Raw genomic sequence first — 20,910 nt, 5'->3', positions numbered from 1 at the left:
TATGCAGCGAGGGGATGTAAATGATCTACATGGAAAATCTAAGGTTTGTTTATTAACTTACAAATGCAGCTCAGAACAACCCACCTTTTACAAAACAGCATGAACAGTCTCAGTTGAGCGAAAAGTTCGCATCTGAATGCAAGAGTGTTGCTTACAGGGAAAATTTGCAAGAAAAATTAACTAATGGTGATAAAACTGCAGCCAGTATCCAGGTATGCAAGATTCTCTCTCCACCAGAGGAGGTGGCCATCATTGAAACTACTACTGCTACAATTTCAAAGGTATGTGTATATCTTTAAGGGGATGAGGGAAATTAATTATGAAATTGCATCAGCAGATCCCTCTTGTAGGAATTAAATTCACACTGTGAGCAGCACTGCTGATGTAGCAAAAATCTGTTGGGGGCACTAGTGCATTGACTGTACGTTGAAATTTAACCCTATCTGCGTCATCCTTAGTTCCTCTTCTGTCACCAGCAATTATGGGCCCGATACCACGGTGTGGATGTTTTTTGTTTTTTTGGTTGTTTTTTTTTTCAATATTCTACATGTGTAGGCTTAAAATGTGTTTGCATGCTGTAAAGTGTTCTAATAACATTGTCTATCTTTTGTCTTGTAATCACACACAGGTTTAATTCACAACTTCCATTTACAGAAATGAATATTATTTTAATTTTGTAACTTACTACATTTGGCATCTGTAGATTTCTTGTACATAGATCAAATCAAAGTTCTACGTGAGGGTAGAGCTTGATGATAATGGTACAGAGCAATACCTTTTCATTGGAAACACCCTCCATGTGTGCTCTAGGTTCTGTCTGTTACAACTCTGAGATTCACGTGGACAAATTTGAACATGTCGGTTAACTAATGTAATTGTTCAGAAGAGATGCAAAACAAAGGTTCTCCATGCCTCTCCTCCTCAAGGAAAAAGGCATGTTATTGCCTCTGCACAAATAGGGGAAGGGGAGAGAAACCCTACTGGATGTAATACAAGTTCTACTTAAGATATGCCATACATCAGAATTGCTAGCCCACTGGTCTATCTTGTCAGGTGTCCTGTTTGATAGTGGCCTCCATCAGAAGCTCCAGAGAAAGGTGCAAGTAACCTGCAACAATAACCAGCCCTTAAGGAAGTTTTCTTCCTAACCCGCATCAGTTAGTGGGTACTTTGTTCCCTGAAATATATTACTACTTTATTTTCCTTCCCAACTAATGTACCTCTGATTTTTTTGCATGTACATACATTTGAAATCCTCTTTTGAATTCTGATAAGATTTTGGCCTTGCTGATATTTTGTGGCAACAAAGTCAACTAACGAGACTAGTAATGTGATAATAAACTGTATTCCTACAGAAGGAATATTACCTGACTCTTTAACATGCATTATATGCTCAAAGAAAAAAGGAAAAAGTCATAAGCAGCAGTTGCTATTAAAGTCACCATTTGCCAACAGTTACCTCACAGTCCTTGCCTACAGATAGACTAGAAAGTTACCTATTTGGTCCTGTACTGACAGCCTTCCAAGTGAACGGCAAAGCCTTTTAATAGTTTATCCTCTTCTTTCTTCATATATAAATGGGCCTCAGGCTTGTCTTTTGCTAAAATTAGGGGCTGGGGGTTGGTTTTGTTTTGATTTGCCTGCCTTTCCTGTGTGTGTGTTGAGGACTAGAACTGAGCATTTGGGGGGGGGGGGGGGAGAGAGAGAGAGGATGTTTAGTCAGAAAGCTTAACTTTTTTGGTTCTTGATTTATTTGCTGTTTAACTGAAACACTTGGCAAACACTTAGATTTTTTTTGTAAAAGATTCAGCACCCCATCCCTTCAGTTTAGGATTGAGAGCTCCAACTCTTGTCCTCCAGAAGCTCTTCTTTGTCCTTCCTTTGACGATCAGAGTTGATACATCAGAGGTGAAAAATAAGCATTTGAAACCACTCCTTTAAAAAAACTATTTAGACATAGAAACAAATTTCAATGAGCACAAACAAAATAAATTTTCTTTATGGTTCACTTCTAATAACTTTAATGAATCTGTGTTCAGGTTTTTGCTTTAAAAATATCCATCACTACTTATATTTTTTGAAAACTGTTTTACTGTGTTTCCTTGCATATCAATATTCTGGTAAAAAGCTATAATTTCCTTTTTCTAGGAAATTCCCTCTACACCACCAGTTACTGAATCTGGAAGCTTATCTTTCGAGATTATTCCACTAACGGGCATCCCAAAGACACCATGCAGTAAGAAGATTCATCACTACTTTTGTTAATACTCTATTAGAAGCTTAAAAACTAAATATGCCTTATTAATGATGTTTCCATTTCACAAGCAGTGATGCTATCTCTTTCTGATTAGGAGTTTCAAATACAACAGAAGTCAATATAGCTTTGTACTCTATTACCAATGCTGGCAAAAAAGGTGCCATGAATGATAAAATACTATTCAATTGCTGCTGCAGAGGAAGCTCAAATTAATCTGGTTCCCAGATTTATGCAGCTCTTTTTTCTATAAACTACAATATTTGGAAATGCTTCTTTTAAATGAGAATTTAATAGAAAAGTAAGTATTCTGTACCCCAACAAGAGTAATAGGAGATTCTCAAGAGTGCAGAAAAGAAAATAACCCAAAGATAGGAAACAGTCTCATGTAAATGATTCTTTTGCTGTAATTTTGATATTTATTAATCACTCTGAACTTGCTTTGTTTCTCTGAACCTCTAATGGTGTTACCTTTTAAAAAGCCTTTCTCTTCTAAAAAGCTTTATTTTATAACTAACAAGTATTACAACACATTACATATTTACGTTCTAATAAGTTTTCAATGCCTCTTCATTCATACTTTAATGTTTCCTTTCTTTAAGTACTGCAGCTCTAAAAGCTATTTTAATGAGGAGTTAAGTACTCCTATAAAAAGTTTTCCAGCTCTCAAAATATTTAGTCCAGCAATTTGGAATGTGTTTCGTAAAGTTTCATATGTCACATAAATAGTAATTATTTGAACCATTCCTTGAAATAGAAATATCATTAGACTCTAAGAAAGGTGAGATTATAATTAAGGAACTTTTTTATGATTAACATAGATTTCACATAAAAGTGGGATAATCCATCTCTCGTTGACCACGTCCCTTAACTGCATGTTAAACCTCCAGAAAATAGGGAAATATAACAAATGCTGCCACAATCTTAATAGAAAAGAAAATAATTGCAGTATTATAGCAGTTATATTTTAAACACAGGAAATAAACTACCATATCTGATACTGTATGGTGGTAACTCATGCATAATGCATCTCTAATGGAGACCACAACACCAAAAACCTAACTTCTGGGGAATTCACACATTTAAGCAGCTTTTGAGACTAAGTAGCAGCATGCATGTATTGCAACAAATGTTGAATTTTCAACATTACATCTAAAGCCCTTAAATCTTGATATTTATATATTCATTTTGAAGACATTACTTCTGAGTGTATCAGTGAGGAAGTTGGAGGTAATACTGGATCACAGCTAAGCAGAAAGAAAGTTACCTTTGCAGAAGAACTGAGCTTGGAGATATTTGATGAAACCATGCCACTTGTTACGCCACCACAAAAGGGAAACCTTCCATCCAGTGAACAATCACCTAACGGCTCCTCCTGCCTTCGATCTGTTCTGAAGAAAACACCAGTAAAACTACTGATGGAAAATGTGAAGGTTGGTGTATTGATCTCATCCATAAATATAAACTTGAAGCATTACTGTGTTCACTACTCAGTAACTTTTTTAATTGAACCATGTTTTCCAAGAAACATCTTTTTTGACTAATGGTATAACAAAATGCACTGGAAGTTGTATTAAACAGTTGTTAGGTTGTAAAAGGGGTATGTCTGTGACCTTTTTCATGTCAGAGGTTTGTCTTAATTTATTTTGAAAGTTTCAGGAGGCCTTCAACATGTACAATACACATTCTACAAAACAAGATTATCTAATGCTCAGTTTATGCTGATTACTAAGAAGTACTTAAAGAAAATGACTAATTATCCTTTTTCAAAGGTGAACACTGGATAAATTAAACTTGAACAGGCAAGCGTTATAACAATAATAGGTATTACACTACTGTATTGATTAGACAGGAGTAACACTGTTGATCTTAATAGGAACTCGTAAGCAATACTACAGGCATGGAAGGAAATGAACCTCTTTTATTCTCTGATCTCTCAAGAAGTTGTGAAGAACTGCAAACAGGTCAGAAATTTTTATACGTTTCTATACTGTCATAACTTTATTTCCCAGTAATTAAAAGGGACACTGTCAAGTTGAACTTGATGCTGTTGCTACTGGTCACTTTGTTGCAGAACTTGAGGAAAGAGTGTACATAAGCAGTGCACAAATGTCATCCTATTTCATGGGACAGGTAGTACAACGAACAAAAAAAAAAGAGGAAACTGTCTATGCAAAGTACTATCAAATTCTCAAAGTGAATGGGGGCGGGGGAAGGAAGACAATATCACTAATTTTCTTTCTGTCAGCGATCCTTGCAGTTATACAACAACAGGTACAAAACTTTAAGATGGAAACACGACTTCAAGTTGACAGTGCCCATTTAATATTTTTTTTAATTGTGAGAAGATGTAAGAAAACTGAATATTTAATTGTAATAGTCCGAGGTTGGGGCCGTGCCCTCTCCGGGGCCGTCGGGAGCCAGGCCGCCTCACTACACGGCCCCAATCAGTCTCCGGGTTCTGAAGGTTTTGGGGTTCTGCCCCTCAAGCAGGGGCGGAACAGAAGGCACACAGTTACTGCAATGAGTCCCAGCCCTCAGTCAGGGCGGGACAGCAGACACTAGGTCTAGGCTCAGACCCTTTCCGCAGGCTGAGCACCCATAAAGTCAATAAGCCATGGCCCTCATTCAGGCCGGGGCAGCGAACCAGTTCTAGGCTCTGGTCCTGGCAGCCGGAGCTGAGCAGTTACAAAGTCAGTAAGCCCCAAGCCCTAGCTCAGGGCGGGGCAGCACCCAAGAATCCAGGGAGCTCAGATCCCCCTGCAAGCTGAGCAGTAACAAAGTTAACAAGCTAAGCCCCGGCCCTCAATCAGGGCGGGGCACCAAACACAGCCGTTCTAGGCTCAGCTCCTTACAGCCCCAGCCCTAGGTCAGGGTGGGGCAACAAACAATAGTCCCAGGGGCTCAGGTCCTTGTCTCAGGAGCTGAGCTATGGCAATAGTTCCGGAAGCCCGGGCCCTTAGTCAGGGCGGGTAATAAACAATAGTTCAAGGCTCAGGTCCTTATAGCAGGAGCTGAGCACTAACAAAGTCAGGAAGCCCAGGCCCTTAGTCAGGGCGGGGCAGCAACACAGCAGTTCTAGGCTCAGGTCCTTACATCAGGGGCTGAGTAGCAATAATAATAGTTCAGGGCTCTGGTCCTTGAATCAGGAGCTGAGTAGCAATAACAGTTCAGGGCTCTGGTCCTTGAATCAGGAGCTGAGCAATAATAATTCAGGCTCAGGTCCTCCTCGCATCAGGGCTCAGGTCCTCGCATCAGGAGCTGAGCAATAATAATAGTCAGTAAGCCCAAGCCCTAGGGCAGGGCAGGGCAGCAACCAATAGTTCAAGGAGCTCAGGGTCCTCGGACAGGAGCTGAGCAACAGCAGGTGCGTGCAGGCTTCTAGGCCTGAGCGCTGGTGTGAGGGGGAGTCTGCCACCCGTGAGTGCGGTGGCAGGGGGGACACAGGCTCACCCACTCCACTGTGCCCCAGCCCGGGGCCCTAGCAGCGGCGTGGATCCACTGCAGTGTCGGTGGGGTCCTGACCGAAACACACAGACATCGGCTCTTCCTCTGTCGTAGCCAGACTGGGGTCAGCTACCCCCGGGCTACTTCCCATCTCCCCCTCCATGGGTACCTGCTCCTCGCTGGGCTCTGCAGTGGGGTCCCACACCATGGGCTCCTTGGCGTGCTGAGGGCTCTCTAGGTCAGGCTGCTCCTCCGGACTCGGGTCATGGGAACGCTCGGGCAGCTCCTCAGGGTACCGGGCTCGGGGCAGGCTCGGCCAGTCCACCTCGGGATACCTGGCTCGAGGGAGGCTTGGTCGGTCCACGTCCGGGTACCTGGCTTGAGGGAGGCTCGGTCCGTCCGCGTACCTGGCTCAAGGGAGTCTCAGTCCGTCCGGGTACCTGGCTCAGGGCAGGCTCGGTCCGGCAGGAGCCTGAATAGGAGCGTCCGTCCTCTCCGGCCGCTGGGCTCCAACTGAGTGTTGAGGCCGGGCTTTTATACTTCCTGTCCCGCCCCTTGACTTCCGGGGGGCGGGAACAGGCGGTGGTGGCTCCGCCCACTGAGGTGGCTGTTCGGGTTCCTCCCTCTCTGGGGCCGTCGGGAGCCAGGCCGCCTCACTACATTAATATACAGCAATATCCTTGGGATATAACTTTTTAAAATACTTTCAAGTTAAAATGTTTTTGTGAAAAATAGGTCACGGTAGGATTATATGATGACTGTCTGAAATTGCAGATGACAGAGGGGCTTACGGTAGGTAAAGGAAGTTACATTTTGGCCTATGGCCAAAATACCATCTTGAGCTGTGATCCTGTTGGACATTGAGTCAGTTCTTAATATGGAGAACTTTTAAAACCAGGAAGTATTAATTGGTTTGCTTAGTAGCAAGCTTCCTACCCTGTGACTTGGTATTTAATACTCCAGGGCATACTGTAGTTCTGGAGGTGCCATTTTCACTATGCTATGTCAAACCTGAGGTTCTGACCACCTGAAGTTATAAAAATTCCATGATTCTTTTCTTAAATGTTACGGTATTTTCCCTGTTTCCTGGCCAAATTACAAATTTGGCCAAATTCCTACTTCATTATGGATTCTGCCTAGCTAAGCTACTCTTGTAATGTCAGTTAGATATGACTCAGTTTGCTTTGTCTTAAACTACTGTGTAGGATTGATGCAGGCTACTAAACAATGACCATGTCTTACCTGAGTGCTGACTGCACTTGAATGATGGAAGAAGATGGAGTGTGTGAGGGCTAGACCTCAGTGTTGCAGCAGGGAAGGAATTGTCACGCATAGGCGTAACTCCTTTCCTGCGCTGCCACTTCCCCTTTCCCCCCCCCCCCCCCCCCCCCGTAACTGTCTGCTAGTGGCCCATACCAAAAGCATGCTTCTACCCTGTATATTGATTTAGCTGCACAGGGGGCATATTGGGCTGGGGGTGGGGAGCAAACAACTGTGCATCTCTCTCTATCAGTGTTATAGAGGACGAACAATTTGAGTTTGCCCTTTATAAGCTTTATACAGGGTAAAACGGATTTATTTGGGTTTAGACCCCACTGGGAGTTGGGCATCTGAGTGTTAAAGACAAGGAACACTTCTGTTAGCTGCTTTCAAGTAAACCTGCAGCTTTGGGGCAAGTAATTCAGACCCTGGGTCTTTGTTGGAGCAGACGGGAGTGTCTGGCTCAGCAAGACAGAGTGCTGGGGTCCTGAGCTGGCAGGGAAAGCAGGGGGCAGAAGTAGTCTTGGCACATCAGATGGTGGCTCCCGGGGGTTTCTGTGATCCAACCCGTCACAGGTGGAACCAAAAATGTGCTTAGGGTGTGTGGGGATGGAGGAGCAGTGACACAACATCCATTTATCTCTTTTCACCCAGAGCCAAGGTCCAGGTTGTTGTACAGAGGCACAGCTGAGTTATATGCAGCCCAGGCCACAATCTTGCCCCTAATTTATTAGTTGGTAAAGCACGGTGGATGAAAGGCACTGTATATGCAAGATTACTATAATGTTCAGTCATGTAAACACTTCACAATTTAGAAACATGAGCGGTTCTCCATACCACCCAACCAATGCATCTCCCTTCTTTTCTGAAGTGACTATCTTTGATAGGTAGTAGTTTAGTTTAAAAGATGCTCATTGCAGTGGTGGTGGATGGATAACTGCCCTCCGAGGTTGGACTGAGACCACAAGCATGCAAGCTACTGAACTGATATTGTTCTAACATTTTCACCATAACCATCATTTTAACACTAACTTTCAAGCAATATTTGGATACATCAGAACCTGGCAGTCCATCTTACCTATTGAATAGCTTCTTCAGAGGGATCCCGATAAAAGAGTAACTCTGGGATTCCTTTTTTATAGTCAGTAGTTTTCTATTTCTTCCTACCAAAAACCATAAAGCAATTTATCTTCAGTTATATTTGAGTTTCTTGTAAAACTAGGTCTCCTATATTTTTGTCTCCTTTTCCCCTAGTTCTCAAATCTGTAATACTGTAGATCCATACTGAAAAATCCTGTTGACTTCATTAGGAATTCTGTGCTTGAAATAATTGCCTGTTCAAGTCTCTAAATAAAATCAGAGAATTTGAAGTAAAATATTTCCATTAATCACATTTGAGGTCACTATGAATTTAATATCTTGTGTTACAGATAGAAGCAATACTAAAACAATAGACAGAACTGATGTGTACAGCTCTGAAAAGCCAATGAAGAGAAAGAAGGTTACTTTTGGAGAGGATCTAAGCCCTGAAGTATTTGATAAAACCTTGCCTGCAAATACACCATTGCGTAAAGGAGCGACCCCGATCAGTAACCCAGGATCACAAAGCGATAGCCCTTCCACAGTAATAAGTCCTATGAGAGAACCTTTATCTCAGCCAAATTTTGATGACTGTGATGGTGATGATGTGAGTTTGCTTTAATTTATTACAATGGTTTTTTAGTCTCTACAATCAGTTTTATCATTGCATTTTGTTCCTTTTAACATTTAAATTTTTTTTAAAAATCTGGACTAATTTGACAGCTTGGAATGGTTATTCTTTAAACATTAAATTGTTTGCTTCATTTGCCTTAGGCATCCTGCATAGCTGTTCTGCCTGCAGATTTGCCATTGGGAGTGAATTCTGTTACAATATTGGAAGTATGTTGCATTTAGCCTCATTTTGTTTCTTGGGCCTTTCATACTTTTTGTAGAGACATTATGAAACATGTTGTGTGTGACAATTAGTAAGTTCCTTCATCCTGTAAAGAAAGGAAAATTCCATTAGGCCATTCATATGCCATTTTAAGCGGGTTTTTGAAACGTTGAAAGAAGGTATGTGTGTGAATTTAACTTTTTTTTTTTTTTTTTAAATACAGGAATATGTTAAGCCTCTTCAAGAGTCTGTAGCAGTCCCTGAGAATATGAAAGGTAAAGTTGGGTTATAATATGGCTGCTTAGTTTGTATATTTGATATCTCTTAGCATTTGTGTATCTTAGTTAATGAAAAATTTTAGGGAACGATGCCTAGGACACATGCTTACATTTGATATTGAAATAAGTTTAATGCTGCTGTTTGATAAAACTTGAAAATAACTTTGGGATAAACAAGACACAATGTTGAAGCATCAGAAACGTTAATTTTTCACTGGCTTGTAGGCCAACTCAACCGCACTGAAGCCTCAGAATTTGTTTGGGGTGTGTGTGTGTGTGCGTGTGTGTGTGCCTGCTCGAAGTTGAATTTACTGTTTGTTTTTTCATGTTTTTAACAACTGAGTGCCTAGTGTGATCAGCATGTAAAAAATGCATGATAATGTGGTGGAGCATAAAGGCATTACACTGCTCTACAGCCAAAATGCTTCTGAAATAAATGTAGTCAAACTTTACTAATTCTGGGTCACTGAGAACGAAAATGATGCTTAAAATTGTTGATTGGCTCTAGTTTTCAAGTTATGCTATTGGGTCAGTATATACGACCCTTGACTTGGGAATAGCGGAGGATACGTGAGTTATAAAGGGAAGGGATCTCAATTTAAACCAGAAATGACTAAAATAAATCTATGACTGGGTTTGGACAGTACTTGCTTTTTAGGCAAAACAATGAATAATGCAATCTAAAGCTGGTATTGCGTCATATATGGTATGAATTGCATCATGTTATTCCTAGAAGTCATGGATGATGCAATCATAACGAAGCTTACATCACTCTGCTGAACAAATTGCCCTATATCAGCTCTAGAAATTATACAGTGTTGTGCTCTCTTATTTGTCAGTGTTTGATTTTGCAAAGGGACACATTTCTGTTTAGCCAAAGTGAGCAGAGATGCCTCGTACTTGTGTGAACAGTGCAGATAACTTCTGCTATGTTTGTGGTGAAGTGACTTTTGCATCACAAAAGCCCAGTATAACCACTATGGTTAAAAAAGCCTATTACCTTTATTTTGTCTGCAAAATTGGAGATCAGGACAAGAGCTGGGCCCCACACATATGCTGCAACACTTGTGCAACAAATCTTTGCCAGTGGTTGAACAGGAAAAGGAAATCTCTGCCTTTTGCAGTGCCAATGATTTGGAGAGAGTCAACAGATCATACCAGCAATTGTTACTTCTGCATGGTGCCTCCAGTTGGGAAAGGTGTGTCAAAGAAGAAAAAGTGGACTGTGCATTATCCAAACATTCCATCAGCTATACTCACAGTACCCCACGGAGAAGGACTGCCGGTTCCTGATGCACCAGAATCATTCTCACTTGAGTCAGACGAGGAAGAGGATGAAACTTCTGGTCCTGAACCATCAATGTCACAGGACCCACATTTTCTCCCATCCTCCTCCTCTGAACCACACCTCATAACACAAGGTGAACTGAATGACCTTGTCAGGGATTTGGAACGACCCAAGAGTAAGGCAGAGCTGTTGGGCTCCAGACTACAGCAGTGGAATCTCCTGGCAGGTGATGTTAGGGTTTCCATGTTCCGTGACCGTCAAAAGGATCTTGTCCCATTCTTCTTCATGGAAGGTGATCTTGTAGCCTGCAACAACATCGATGGTGTGATGGCAGCCCTCAACATCGTTCACGATCCAGATGAGTGGAGACTGTTCATTGATTCATCGAAGACAAGTCTTAAAGCTGTTTTACTGCATAATGGCAATGTTTTGCCATCAATTCCAGTTGGTCATGCGGTCCATATGAAGGAAACCTATGACAACATGAAACAACTTTTGAGGTGCATAAACTATGACCAACATCAGTGGCAGCTTTGTGGCGATTTGAAGGTTGTTGCTCTCTTGCTTGGTCTGCAGACTGGATACACAAAGTACTGCTGTTTTCTCTGCGAATGGGATAGTCGTGCAAGAGATTCCCACTACACCAAGAAAGATTGGCCACTCCGACAGTCATTGGAGCCTGGGAGGAAAAGTGTTCAGCATCCACCACTTGTTGAATGAAGGAAGATTTTGTTACCACCCTTACACATCAAGCTGGGTCTGATGAAGAACTTTGTCAAGGCCATTGACAAAACACAAGCAGCTTTCAAGTACCTCTGTGGAAAATTTCCAAGGTTAAGTGAAGCTAAGATAAAGGAAGGTGTCTTTGTTGGTCCTCAGATTCGTGAACTTCTTTGCGATGATGCATTTGACCATGCACTGCGTGGCAAGGAAAAGACGGCATGGAAAGCCTTCCAGTTAGTGGCAATAAATTTTCTTGGAAACAACAAGGCAGACAACTACAGGTTGTTGGTGGAAAACCTCCTCAAGGCATACAAAAGCCTTGGTTGCAACATGTCACTAAAGATAATTTTTTTGCACACTCATCTAGATTTTTTTCCACCGAACTGCGGAGCAGTGAGCGACGAGCACGGCGAGCGATTTCACCAGGACATTGCAACAATGGAGAAACGCTATCAGGGCAAATGGAGCCCATCAATGCTTGCAGACTATTGCTGGACAGTGACAAGAGATGCTCCATTTAATGAATACAAGAGACAAGCCAAGAAGCGCCAAGTAGACACTGAATAGGACTAAACTGTGTACATAATAGTTTTTTGCCTTTTGTTTCATAATTTTTAGTTATATAACCCTTTTGCTGATTTTTAAAGTGTTACATAAACAGGACAGGTGAAATATCATGTAAAGCAACCATAAACACATGGAAAAGACCTAGGTTTACAATTTATGATTAAAACTCTACTATCTACACAATATACATAGACATAAAATGTAAAAACTTACGTAACTTAGAAACAGTAGCCAATCAGTTGTTTTAATTGTCATATTTGAATTCAGCACATCAAAATACATAATAAATATCACATTTTATCTCTGAAGCAGACGACTTCTCAAAAATTGTAGGCCAGTGTTATCAGCAAGCGTTTAGGATTTGATTTCATATTCTGCCTAAAAGATATTTCTTCTATCGCTGAACCTACTTTTGGTTAGACCTACTCATTTATGGCCTGATCATGCACAGTGAATCATTGGGAGCTTTGCCATTGATCCCGATTGGGTACAGGATCAGTCTCTCGGACAATGTTAATTCCTGCTGAAATCTGGCTCTTTAACTGTGAGGTCCAACATGAACTAGGTTTAGTAACTTGGATATATCTGTCTGTTTGGGGTTTTTGTTTGTTTTTGAAGTCTGTATTAATATAGGGATTTTTACAATGTAAACAACAAACAAAAGCCAAAAACAAATTAAAACTATACAAATAAACAAGGTATTTGCATACCTCTTTTTAAGTAACCATGTTACCTTGCTGCTGTAATCTTTGTCCTCCCTTTCCTTACCCCAAGCCCTTCAGTTTTTCTTACCTGCTTGTCATATTTTGATCTATGACTGTAAATTTTTTTTCAGGGAAAAGGTTTGTTTGTTTGTTTGTTTTTGTTAGTTAGTTAGTTAAAGGGCTTGGCATACTTTATACACTAAACAAATAAGCGTAATTTAAAAAAAAGGGTGAGACAAGGTGTATAGTGAGAGGAGATATATCTGAAATTTCCCAAGACAAGTATATCTTCTGTTCTTACATAGTTTAACCAAGATTCTTCTTTTCTAATATATTTAACAGAAATTAATTCCTCTGATAACAAAAACTCTTGTACCAGAATAACCCGGTCCTCTACTAAAAGAAAGGTAAGTATTTTTAATATAGTCTTTTGGTAATTTTTATTGAACTTCCAAATAACTCAAATTTTATCAACTTTTTGTATTGTTAGATGTTGGTGACAAATGATTGAGAGTTTCCCTTAAATAATTTAAAAAATAAATATTGGTAAGATTAACAAAACAGTGATGCTTTCATAATTTTATTTTAAAAGTTGGTTTACTTTTTCCACACTCAAACTCGCACAATTATAAACTCTTCTTGATAATTTTCAAATTTCATTCCTGTTCACTATATAATTTTTTTGATTGCTGTAAGATCTTTAGAGGGTGTGTGTGTGGTAGGGTTAACGTTACAGTGAGGTCATTATGCTGCAGGTAGTGATTGGTGTTCCCAGCTAGCAATATTAAAGAAGTATTAATTGATGTGTTAACTTGCTGGCCCAATAGTCTAATAGCAGCATGACACCCAACTATTAGCTATCAGGAATTGTGGCTCACAGAGTTTCTTGCACAGGATTCTAACATTCCAATACTGTTTCTTACTAGACTCACTGCATAGAGGAGCTCTAGTTACAGGGTGGGGCACTTCAATGAGGAAATAGGATACTCCAGAAGACCAATCCACCCTCCTTAAAATAAATATTAAAAAAGAATAATATTTAACTGCATGGGATGGGGGTAGGCTTTGTAAATCTTTCTTCCCCACTGCAATAATTTTGCTACCGTGACTTCGACGGTTAATCAAGTGAAGTAAACATAAGATTTATAACTTTGTTATGGCTTCTGGTCTATATTATGTACTCTTTTTTTAAAAGAATTGATATTCCTCAACAGTATAGCAACATTTCAGAAGAGACTGGTGTTACCATCTCGACAGATATAACAGTGAAAAATGCTCAAGATATTAAAAATCTAAGAAAGGGCAAGGTTCAAAGAGGAAAGGAAAACAAATCTGCCCCCAAAAGGATACCAGTAAGTAACCGCACACTGCAGTTGGGTGAATACCTCACTTAATTTTTCCTGTCCTAGATGTCTCCTGAAACTAGTTTCTGATGGATGTCTTTGATAATTACAAGATCTGCTCATAATGTTTTTTGGCAAGTTTGTTTTTATGCCAGTGCCAACATACTCTTTTTTAAATTTTATAGGTGTCTCACTCTCCCTAATCCCTTCCTGTACCATTGGTGAAGCTGGGCCCAATAGCCTTTATATACCTATAACTTTTATACCTTTTTCCTCAAGACCTCTCTTATGAGAGGCAGGGGAAACCTCATACAACAGTATAGCACAGAAAGGACCCCTTAAGCTTTCTATAAGAAGCAACTCCCATACCAGTTATTGTATTCAACAATTAATAACTTTGGTCCAGTTACACCTATTTTCTTAAAATATTATCTAAATGTATGCTTCTCCCTATAAATAAACTGTTAGTTGATATAGATTTATTGGAAAAACTTAAAAGGGATAATACTGTCTTGTTTTTTTTCTAAACCTTTTCAGAAGGTAAAACATAAAGGTTATGGAGGAAAAAGAGGAAATAAAAAGGTAGAAAAATCCTTGTATAGTCAGAGAGAAGTAGCTTCCAAGAAACCTCTTTTGAGCCCAATTCCTGAGATCCCAGAGGTCTTGTCTTCTGCACCATCTTCTCCAAACTCACCTAAGACACACTTTCTGCTCTTCTCAGGTAATACTTTCTCTCTTTCAGCCACTTTCACTTTTGTTTCAATCAATGATAAAACTGTAAAAGCTGTTAACTTTCTTGCCTCTACGCATATATAAAAAGTCTAATAAATCTGACCTTTATCATCTGGTGAAGAGGAATCCTGGAGAAAGTGGGGGAGGAAGAAAAAATCGTACTTCAATGATATGATCCAGGAAATCTATGGTACTGTTACAAAGCCCCAGCTGGATAAAACTGAACTCTTACAATGTAGCAATTTAAATTGAAATTGTTACAAGAAGAGCCCATCAAATAAATGGGGTGATCGGGTAAGGCAGAAAATCCTTGAGATGGTCAATCCTAAACTTTTTGTTTTTTGAGGGTTGGTTAGGTCCTCAACCTCAGGCTATCTTGTGTGATTTTTAGTTTACTGTAAATTTTTTTATTTTAAAATGAATGGATTGACACACCTGATGGACCATAGAGGTACACTTTATCCATTACATTAAAGAAAAATTTTGGCCAGGTTATTCTGAATACCTTAGAAGAACTTGAAACCTGCATGTCGTTAATCACTGATATGCCCAAAGGATGTTTGATTAGCTCACTTGCCAAGTTATATCTACGTTTTTTGAGCTTTGGACAAACTCATAATGGGATTTAAAAAAACAAAAAAAATTTAGTCTTAAGCATCTATGAACAAACTGGAAATCTTGTGTTTCCCTGTCTACCTCTGTTTTAACATTTTACATATTGTGTAAGTCTGCATGCACATGAAACTATGGTTCTCTAAAGAACGGGCTCTCAGGATTTTGGGATCCTGTGATCCCACATCATGTGACTCAAAGTTAGTCTGTATAGATTTAGATCTGTTCCTCCTTTCTAAAAACTGCAACAACTAGCTTCCAGTTTGTCTCCTGGTAGTGAGGGTCAACTATTTTATAGATATTTTAGTTAAACTGATATTTCCGCCTCATGAATACTATATCTTTTTATTTGAACACCAGCAATATGCTTCACACTGCACAAAAGAGAAGACCGGTTTCCTGCTCTCGGGAGCTTAAGTTCTCAGACAATACAGTCATGTTGCATAGGACAACCAAAAGAGCAGTATCTCATAGTGCTTCAAAAATGTTAGGATTTTTTTAACTAAAAATTCATTAGTTCGTACTACAGTTGAGACTTGAAGTGTTCTGATTAATTTTGAAGGATTTGAAAGAAGAGAAGTGTAACTGCTTGTCCTGTCAGGACAGGAAGAAAGTTTCAGGCATGTGTATCATAAAAGGAAGTGCAAAGGAGGAGTGTGAAGGAAACAAATGGAATAGTAGAAGTGGGAAGCTTAGTGCAGAGTGCTAAATTTTAATACAGTGAGGCATACAGAATATGAATTGTAATATTTAATTTTCAGGGGGGACCTTGTGACTATAATGCAATAGTAAGTTAAGCAGCTGGAAGAAAAGACAGACTGAAGCATGCATGGTGTCTTGACTACTGTAGCAGGCAGGCAGCCTGCTGCCATGTTGGTTATGATAGCTTGGAGCATGTCATCTGTTAATAGAATTCTCTTTGAGCCATGAGAGGGAAGGGTTAATGCTTTCCTTCACCTGCACCCCTGGATCCTTTAAATTTTCTCAGTCAACCCAATGTGGAGTGATCTTTCCACTGGGAATTACGACATTTTAACCTCTCAAATCAACTTCAAGTAAACCCTAAATTAATGGGAAATGAAGAGGCATCTCAAATACTAGTATCAAAGCCTGTTTCGGATTAGTGTTTCTGTGCCGCTCATAATTCTGCCCATGATTGAAACGATATTGCCTAGCTGGTCTTGATGCACATTAACATGTCAGGCCTCCTCTGAAAATATGCTGCTTCCCTATTCTTTTTATTGATTTGACTGAAGCCAGTCGGTCTCTTTCAAACTTTCCTAAAAAATTCTGATTATTTGTAGAATGGTCTGACTAGAAAGACTGTATGCTTGGGTAGATGACCGGTGCGGAATAGCTTTGACAATAACTGCCAATGTTAACTACTTGAAACTGCTGCTCTTTGGGAGGAGGGTGTAAAATACTGTGACAGTTTTACTTCTTTGTAATAAATTGAAACTCTTTTTGAAATCTACATTTACTTTCAGGTGTTCTCTTGAGTATAACCAAGCAAATTTGTGTCAATTTAGCTTTTTTAAATTGTAAACTTTGTATATCCTTTTAGATTATTCCAAATCCAGCAATGCACACATAGGATCTATGAATGAAGTTGTTGAACAGAAAAAAGTGGTTGGAAGAATCAAAAGGAAAGTGCCTATAACAAACAAACGTCCAAACACTAAAGAACTTGACATTGAGGAAGCCAGCAGCACCAGTGGCATTGAGTGTCAGTCATCAGACAGTGGCCCTGATCCTACTTCAACCATTAATATTGAGGTGCTTAATATACAGGAAAACATTCAAACAGAAAATGAGCGGGGATCACCCTTAATGTCACTAGAACAGAAAGAGAGTGATGTTTGTGTGAATAATCAGACCAGTGAAGAAGACAGCAATGCTAAGACCAGCTGTCAGCAGTCTGAGCCCAGTTCACCTATCATTGTAAAATCAAATTCTCTTTTGCCACTACTAAACACTATTACGCAAGAAATTAAGAGTACTTCCCCAGTTGATACATCTGGCGACAAAGAACATGAAAAAGCGAGAGATGTCTTAATAGAAAATGGATGTGTACTGGAAAGTGATCATCCTTCAAATAACTCAGAGATGCTAAAGGAGCTAGAGTTCTTAAACCTGCAGGACATCAGTGTAAGTGAAAATACTCAAACTGGATGTTCTATTACAGACTTTGCAAGAAAACGAACAGCTGACAGTGATGCCAGTCTTAAAAGGTTCAAAAGGTCTTCAATAAAAGGCAGGAGAAGCACGATGTACCTTTCTGAACTTGATAATCCCCATTTTGAAGCATCTGGAAACGATCTCTCTAGTTCCTGTTCTAATGAGCAAGAACCCCGAATAGAAAATGACTCAGAAATGTTTTATGATCTACATTACTCTATAGAACAGTCCTTCTTGAAGGTGAGTGAAGATCGTGAAAAAAAGGTAAGACGCAGTATGAGGCTGCAGAAAAATGCAGAAAATGAGGGACTTGTGTGGATTAAAATACCTATTGAGAGTCACAAGAACTCTTTGTCAGATTCTGCTTACAAATCAAGGAGGACGATGGATGCATCCATCTTTAAAGAATCTGAGAACATTCATCAAAGACAAGAAAATTGGATCCAATTTTCAGCTTTGGGGAAAGAGAACAATGAATGTGTTCCTGTTGCAGGGGGTTCTTGCAAAGCACACAGGAGGCGCATGTGTACATCCACTTCCCAGGAAACCAAAAATATAACTCAAACACGGAAAAAGAGAAGGGCAAGCCTTGTGTACAATGATAAACATTATCAAAAGGAGTCTGAAGTGGAAGCATCCTTTGAGAACCATCCTAATGCCTAGGCAAATTGGGCCATCCAATTTTTTTTTTTTTTAAAAGGTCAGTATTTGAATGTAGATTTTCTTTGGCTTCAATTCAGTTACCTGTATGTAGAAGTGTCACTTAAGTAATGCCTTGTTTCTATTTCTCTGGTCACAAAGACATTTGTATAAGTATTCATTTTACTTGTTCGTTTGCCAAGTAACTTAAATTGTCCTTTGGCTTGACAGTTTCAAAATGCTTGGCGAAACAACTGAGGAAAAGCAAGCTCAGCGTTGGTGGGTACAGGTGTATTAGTCAGCAATGATGGGCAAACAAGGGTGAAGTTATAATCTCTTGATGCTAGGAATCAGCACTTATTATTTCTAGCAGAAATAGTACTAGTCACACGAAGTGATGAAATATTTCTTATAAGAATACTGGGACCTACAAGGATCGATTAATTGAAGCAGTAGTAAAAGCTGTAACAAAAGTAACTGTCAAGAGAATAAATACACATTTCCATTATTTATTGGAAATATAAAGGGTTTCAGTCAGTTGAGGCAGAACAACATGCACGCCTCCTTCCCGTGGAAAGGATAGCCATAGATACTAGTGAATTGTATCCCAAGATACATTTTGTTCCGTTGCTGTGACATTTACCGTCAAAGGAGAATAGTGCTTATAGAATAATCTGCTTGTCTTAGATGCAAGATTTCTTTAAGGAGCAAGACCCAGTTGCTTGCTCACATTCTTTAGGGTTCTTTATATTTAGAATTTTTCGTATTTAGACCCACTTGGAAAAAAAATTACTCTAACTAAAATACGTATTGTATTATGGAAGTCCAGGGTTTCAAATGTTCAGTTGCCCTGATTTTTTTTTTTTTTTGAGGCAGGAATTATGGTTGATTATACTTAGCCTTGTGGAAAGCACATAGCAGTATGTGTTTGCCCTTGAAACTTTGGAGTGGTTACTGGATAAGATATGGCTTTTGGGCAGACTCAATATGCATACCCAACTCACTGTGGTACAATCAGTAAGTGAAGTCTCTTATTCCTCACTTGCACAGAGAAATGCCAGCAACCACACACATGGCTCTCACCTGTTGTGGGGAAAGAGAACCAAAGTTTATGGATCAAAAACAATATTGACAAACTGTTTAGCGGAGTGGGAAATAATTCATTCTTGATGGTGTTGGGTCTTCTTGACAGAACAGGATTCAGACCCTAATTCCATTGTATTTAGAAATGTATCATCACAGTCTGTAAAAACTGAGTTTATCTTTACTAGTTGAGCTATGATGGCTTCAGGAATACCCTTCCAGCTGTAATTGTTTGAAGGGTTGATATTTCCTATCTGCTGAATCCTGCTTTATAAATTGCTTTTATAAAAAATTGCTTTTGAAATCCATGTAACTTTTTTCCCCCCAGATTTAAAAAACAAGCTAACAAATAGAGAATCTCTACAACTAACATAACAGTGAAGAAAGCTCCTGCTGGGGTGCAGATTTTTCCCATGTTCTGCAGAGACTTTGCTTTACCATCTTGGCACCAGCAGGTCTGGAGCTCCCAGTGCTATGGACTTGTGTTCTTTACATTCGCACTAATCTTTAAGAAATCCCAATTTCTGCAGAAGTATTGATTGATAAGCATGTTTACTGTATACAACACTTCCTGTTTTAAAGATTAATGTTTAAGGTTAAACTGGCTAGAAAAGAATATGAACATGTCCAGAAAATGAAGTACAGTACTGCATAACTGCATTGTGAATGTTTTAAATATTCAGTGTATATGTACCCAATACAGTACTCAGTAGTTGACCTGCCATCTTGCTGTTTGCTTATTTCTAGTTTGAGCTATAGAATGTAAAATTTTGAATATGGTCTACTTAACACAATCAGTATTGTTTTCATGTTTCATGCTGTTCTACTTCAACTGTGAGGTGAAAATATGCCAGCTTTAAAACAGTTTCTTAATATTGAAAAATCATTTCTGTTGTAAACCTGTTTGACCACTTTGAGCTGGAATAAAATTTGTTAAGTACTTTTAAAGTTAGAAAATCACATTGAAACACTGTCTGTCTTATCCTATCTGCAGAGACCAACTGCCAGTCTTTCAGAAACCAGAACTACTCAGGCAACTTTGCAAGAAACTTCATCAAAAGATATCTTTTGTGTTGTACTGATGAAGAACTGTCACTGAAATCAGGACCCATCCACTTTCTTTTACTGTTTCATCAACCCTTTTTTTCAAGTCTTCATTAACTAAATGTTTGCACGTTTATCTCCTTTCCTGTTCTTCACATTTTTGGAACTTGAACTCATTTCTGGAAGAGAGTAGAATATGTTCTCTCAAATGTTAGCAAAATTAAATCTACCACAGTGAAAATTTTAGACTTTTTGGTTTAGAAGATAGGAGCATATTCAGTTAAATTTTGTTGGAATAGCAATATCTTTGTTTTACCAGCAGAGGGCAGTGTGGCATGAATTTTTCACTGGGGTAGACCTAGACAAACCAAACTTCTTTGTGAAAACTGTCATGGATTTAAAAAAAAAAAAAAATCTTTAAACAGTTCCCAGACCAGAATACTGAAATGTCATAATCACTTGTTGGTTCAAAACAAACTGTTAATAGCAGCTAACTCTGGTACTCATATTTTATACTTAATTAATTTTCTTGCCTATTTCATAGCTTGTGGGGTGGGGTTGGAAGAAATGATTTAAAGGTTACAATAAAACTAAATTCATTTTATGATTAATAACATATACTGTAATCAATATGAGATAGTAAGCTCTGTGAAGAGCCCACACTTCACCTTGTCTTGCAAGACTGGGTGTTTCTATTGGTCTTGACTAAAATTGTACTTTTTCCTGGAATATATTTTTCACCAGGTACTTAAGACAGTTTGTTTTACATGGTATATATGTTGCACTGCAAATATCTTACAGTACTAGGGTGAGCCTCTTTAGTCCAGTATTAAAGGGTTTGTT

General features: G+C 39.2%; 1 protein-coding gene across 6 annotated transcripts in view; it reads left to right on the top strand.

Moving 5' to 3' along the window:
* CDCA2 (cell division cycle associated 2) overlaps window positions 1-20,308 on the top strand; it is a 30,780-nt gene extending 10,472 nt beyond the window's left edge. For 4 of the 6 annotated variants that reach the window (XM_039522202.1, XM_039522206.1, XM_039522205.1 and 1 more), the window contains 11 exons: window positions 70-281; window positions 2,149-2,236; window positions 3,449-3,687; window positions 4,131-4,218; window positions 8,392-8,648; window positions 9,100-9,151; window positions 12,779-12,843; window positions 13,651-13,788; window positions 14,317-14,500; window positions 16,688-18,001; window positions 20,018-20,308. In XM_039522202.1, the coding sequence (XP_039378136.1) occupies window positions 70-281; window positions 2,149-2,236; window positions 3,449-3,687; window positions 4,131-4,218; window positions 8,392-8,648; window positions 9,100-9,151; window positions 12,779-12,843; window positions 13,651-13,788; window positions 14,317-14,500; window positions 16,688-17,964 (2,600 nt within the window). In that variant the 3' untranslated portion in view covers window positions 17,965-18,001; window positions 20,018-20,308. Of the gene's footprint in view, window positions 1-69; window positions 282-2,148; window positions 2,237-3,448; window positions 3,688-4,130; window positions 4,219-8,391; window positions 8,649-9,099; window positions 9,152-12,778; window positions 12,844-13,650; window positions 13,789-14,316; window positions 14,501-16,687; window positions 18,002-19,351; window positions 19,741-20,017 lie in introns of those variants that run through there. The other 2 variants (XR_005593552.1, XM_039522204.1) reach the window with 2 other exon arrangements.
* The last annotated feature ends 602 nt before the right edge of the window (window positions 20,309-20,910 follow it).

This window comes from Mauremys reevesii, linkage group 2, assembly GCF_016161935.1.
Source record: "Mauremys reevesii isolate NIE-2019 linkage group 2, ASM1616193v1, whole genome shotgun sequence".
Classification (NCBI taxonomy): domain Eukaryota; kingdom Metazoa; phylum Chordata; order Testudines; family Geoemydidae; genus Mauremys; species Mauremys reevesii.
The sequence above is the reverse complement of the archived record's forward strand: the minus strand, read 5'-3'. Positions and strand labels throughout refer to the sequence as shown.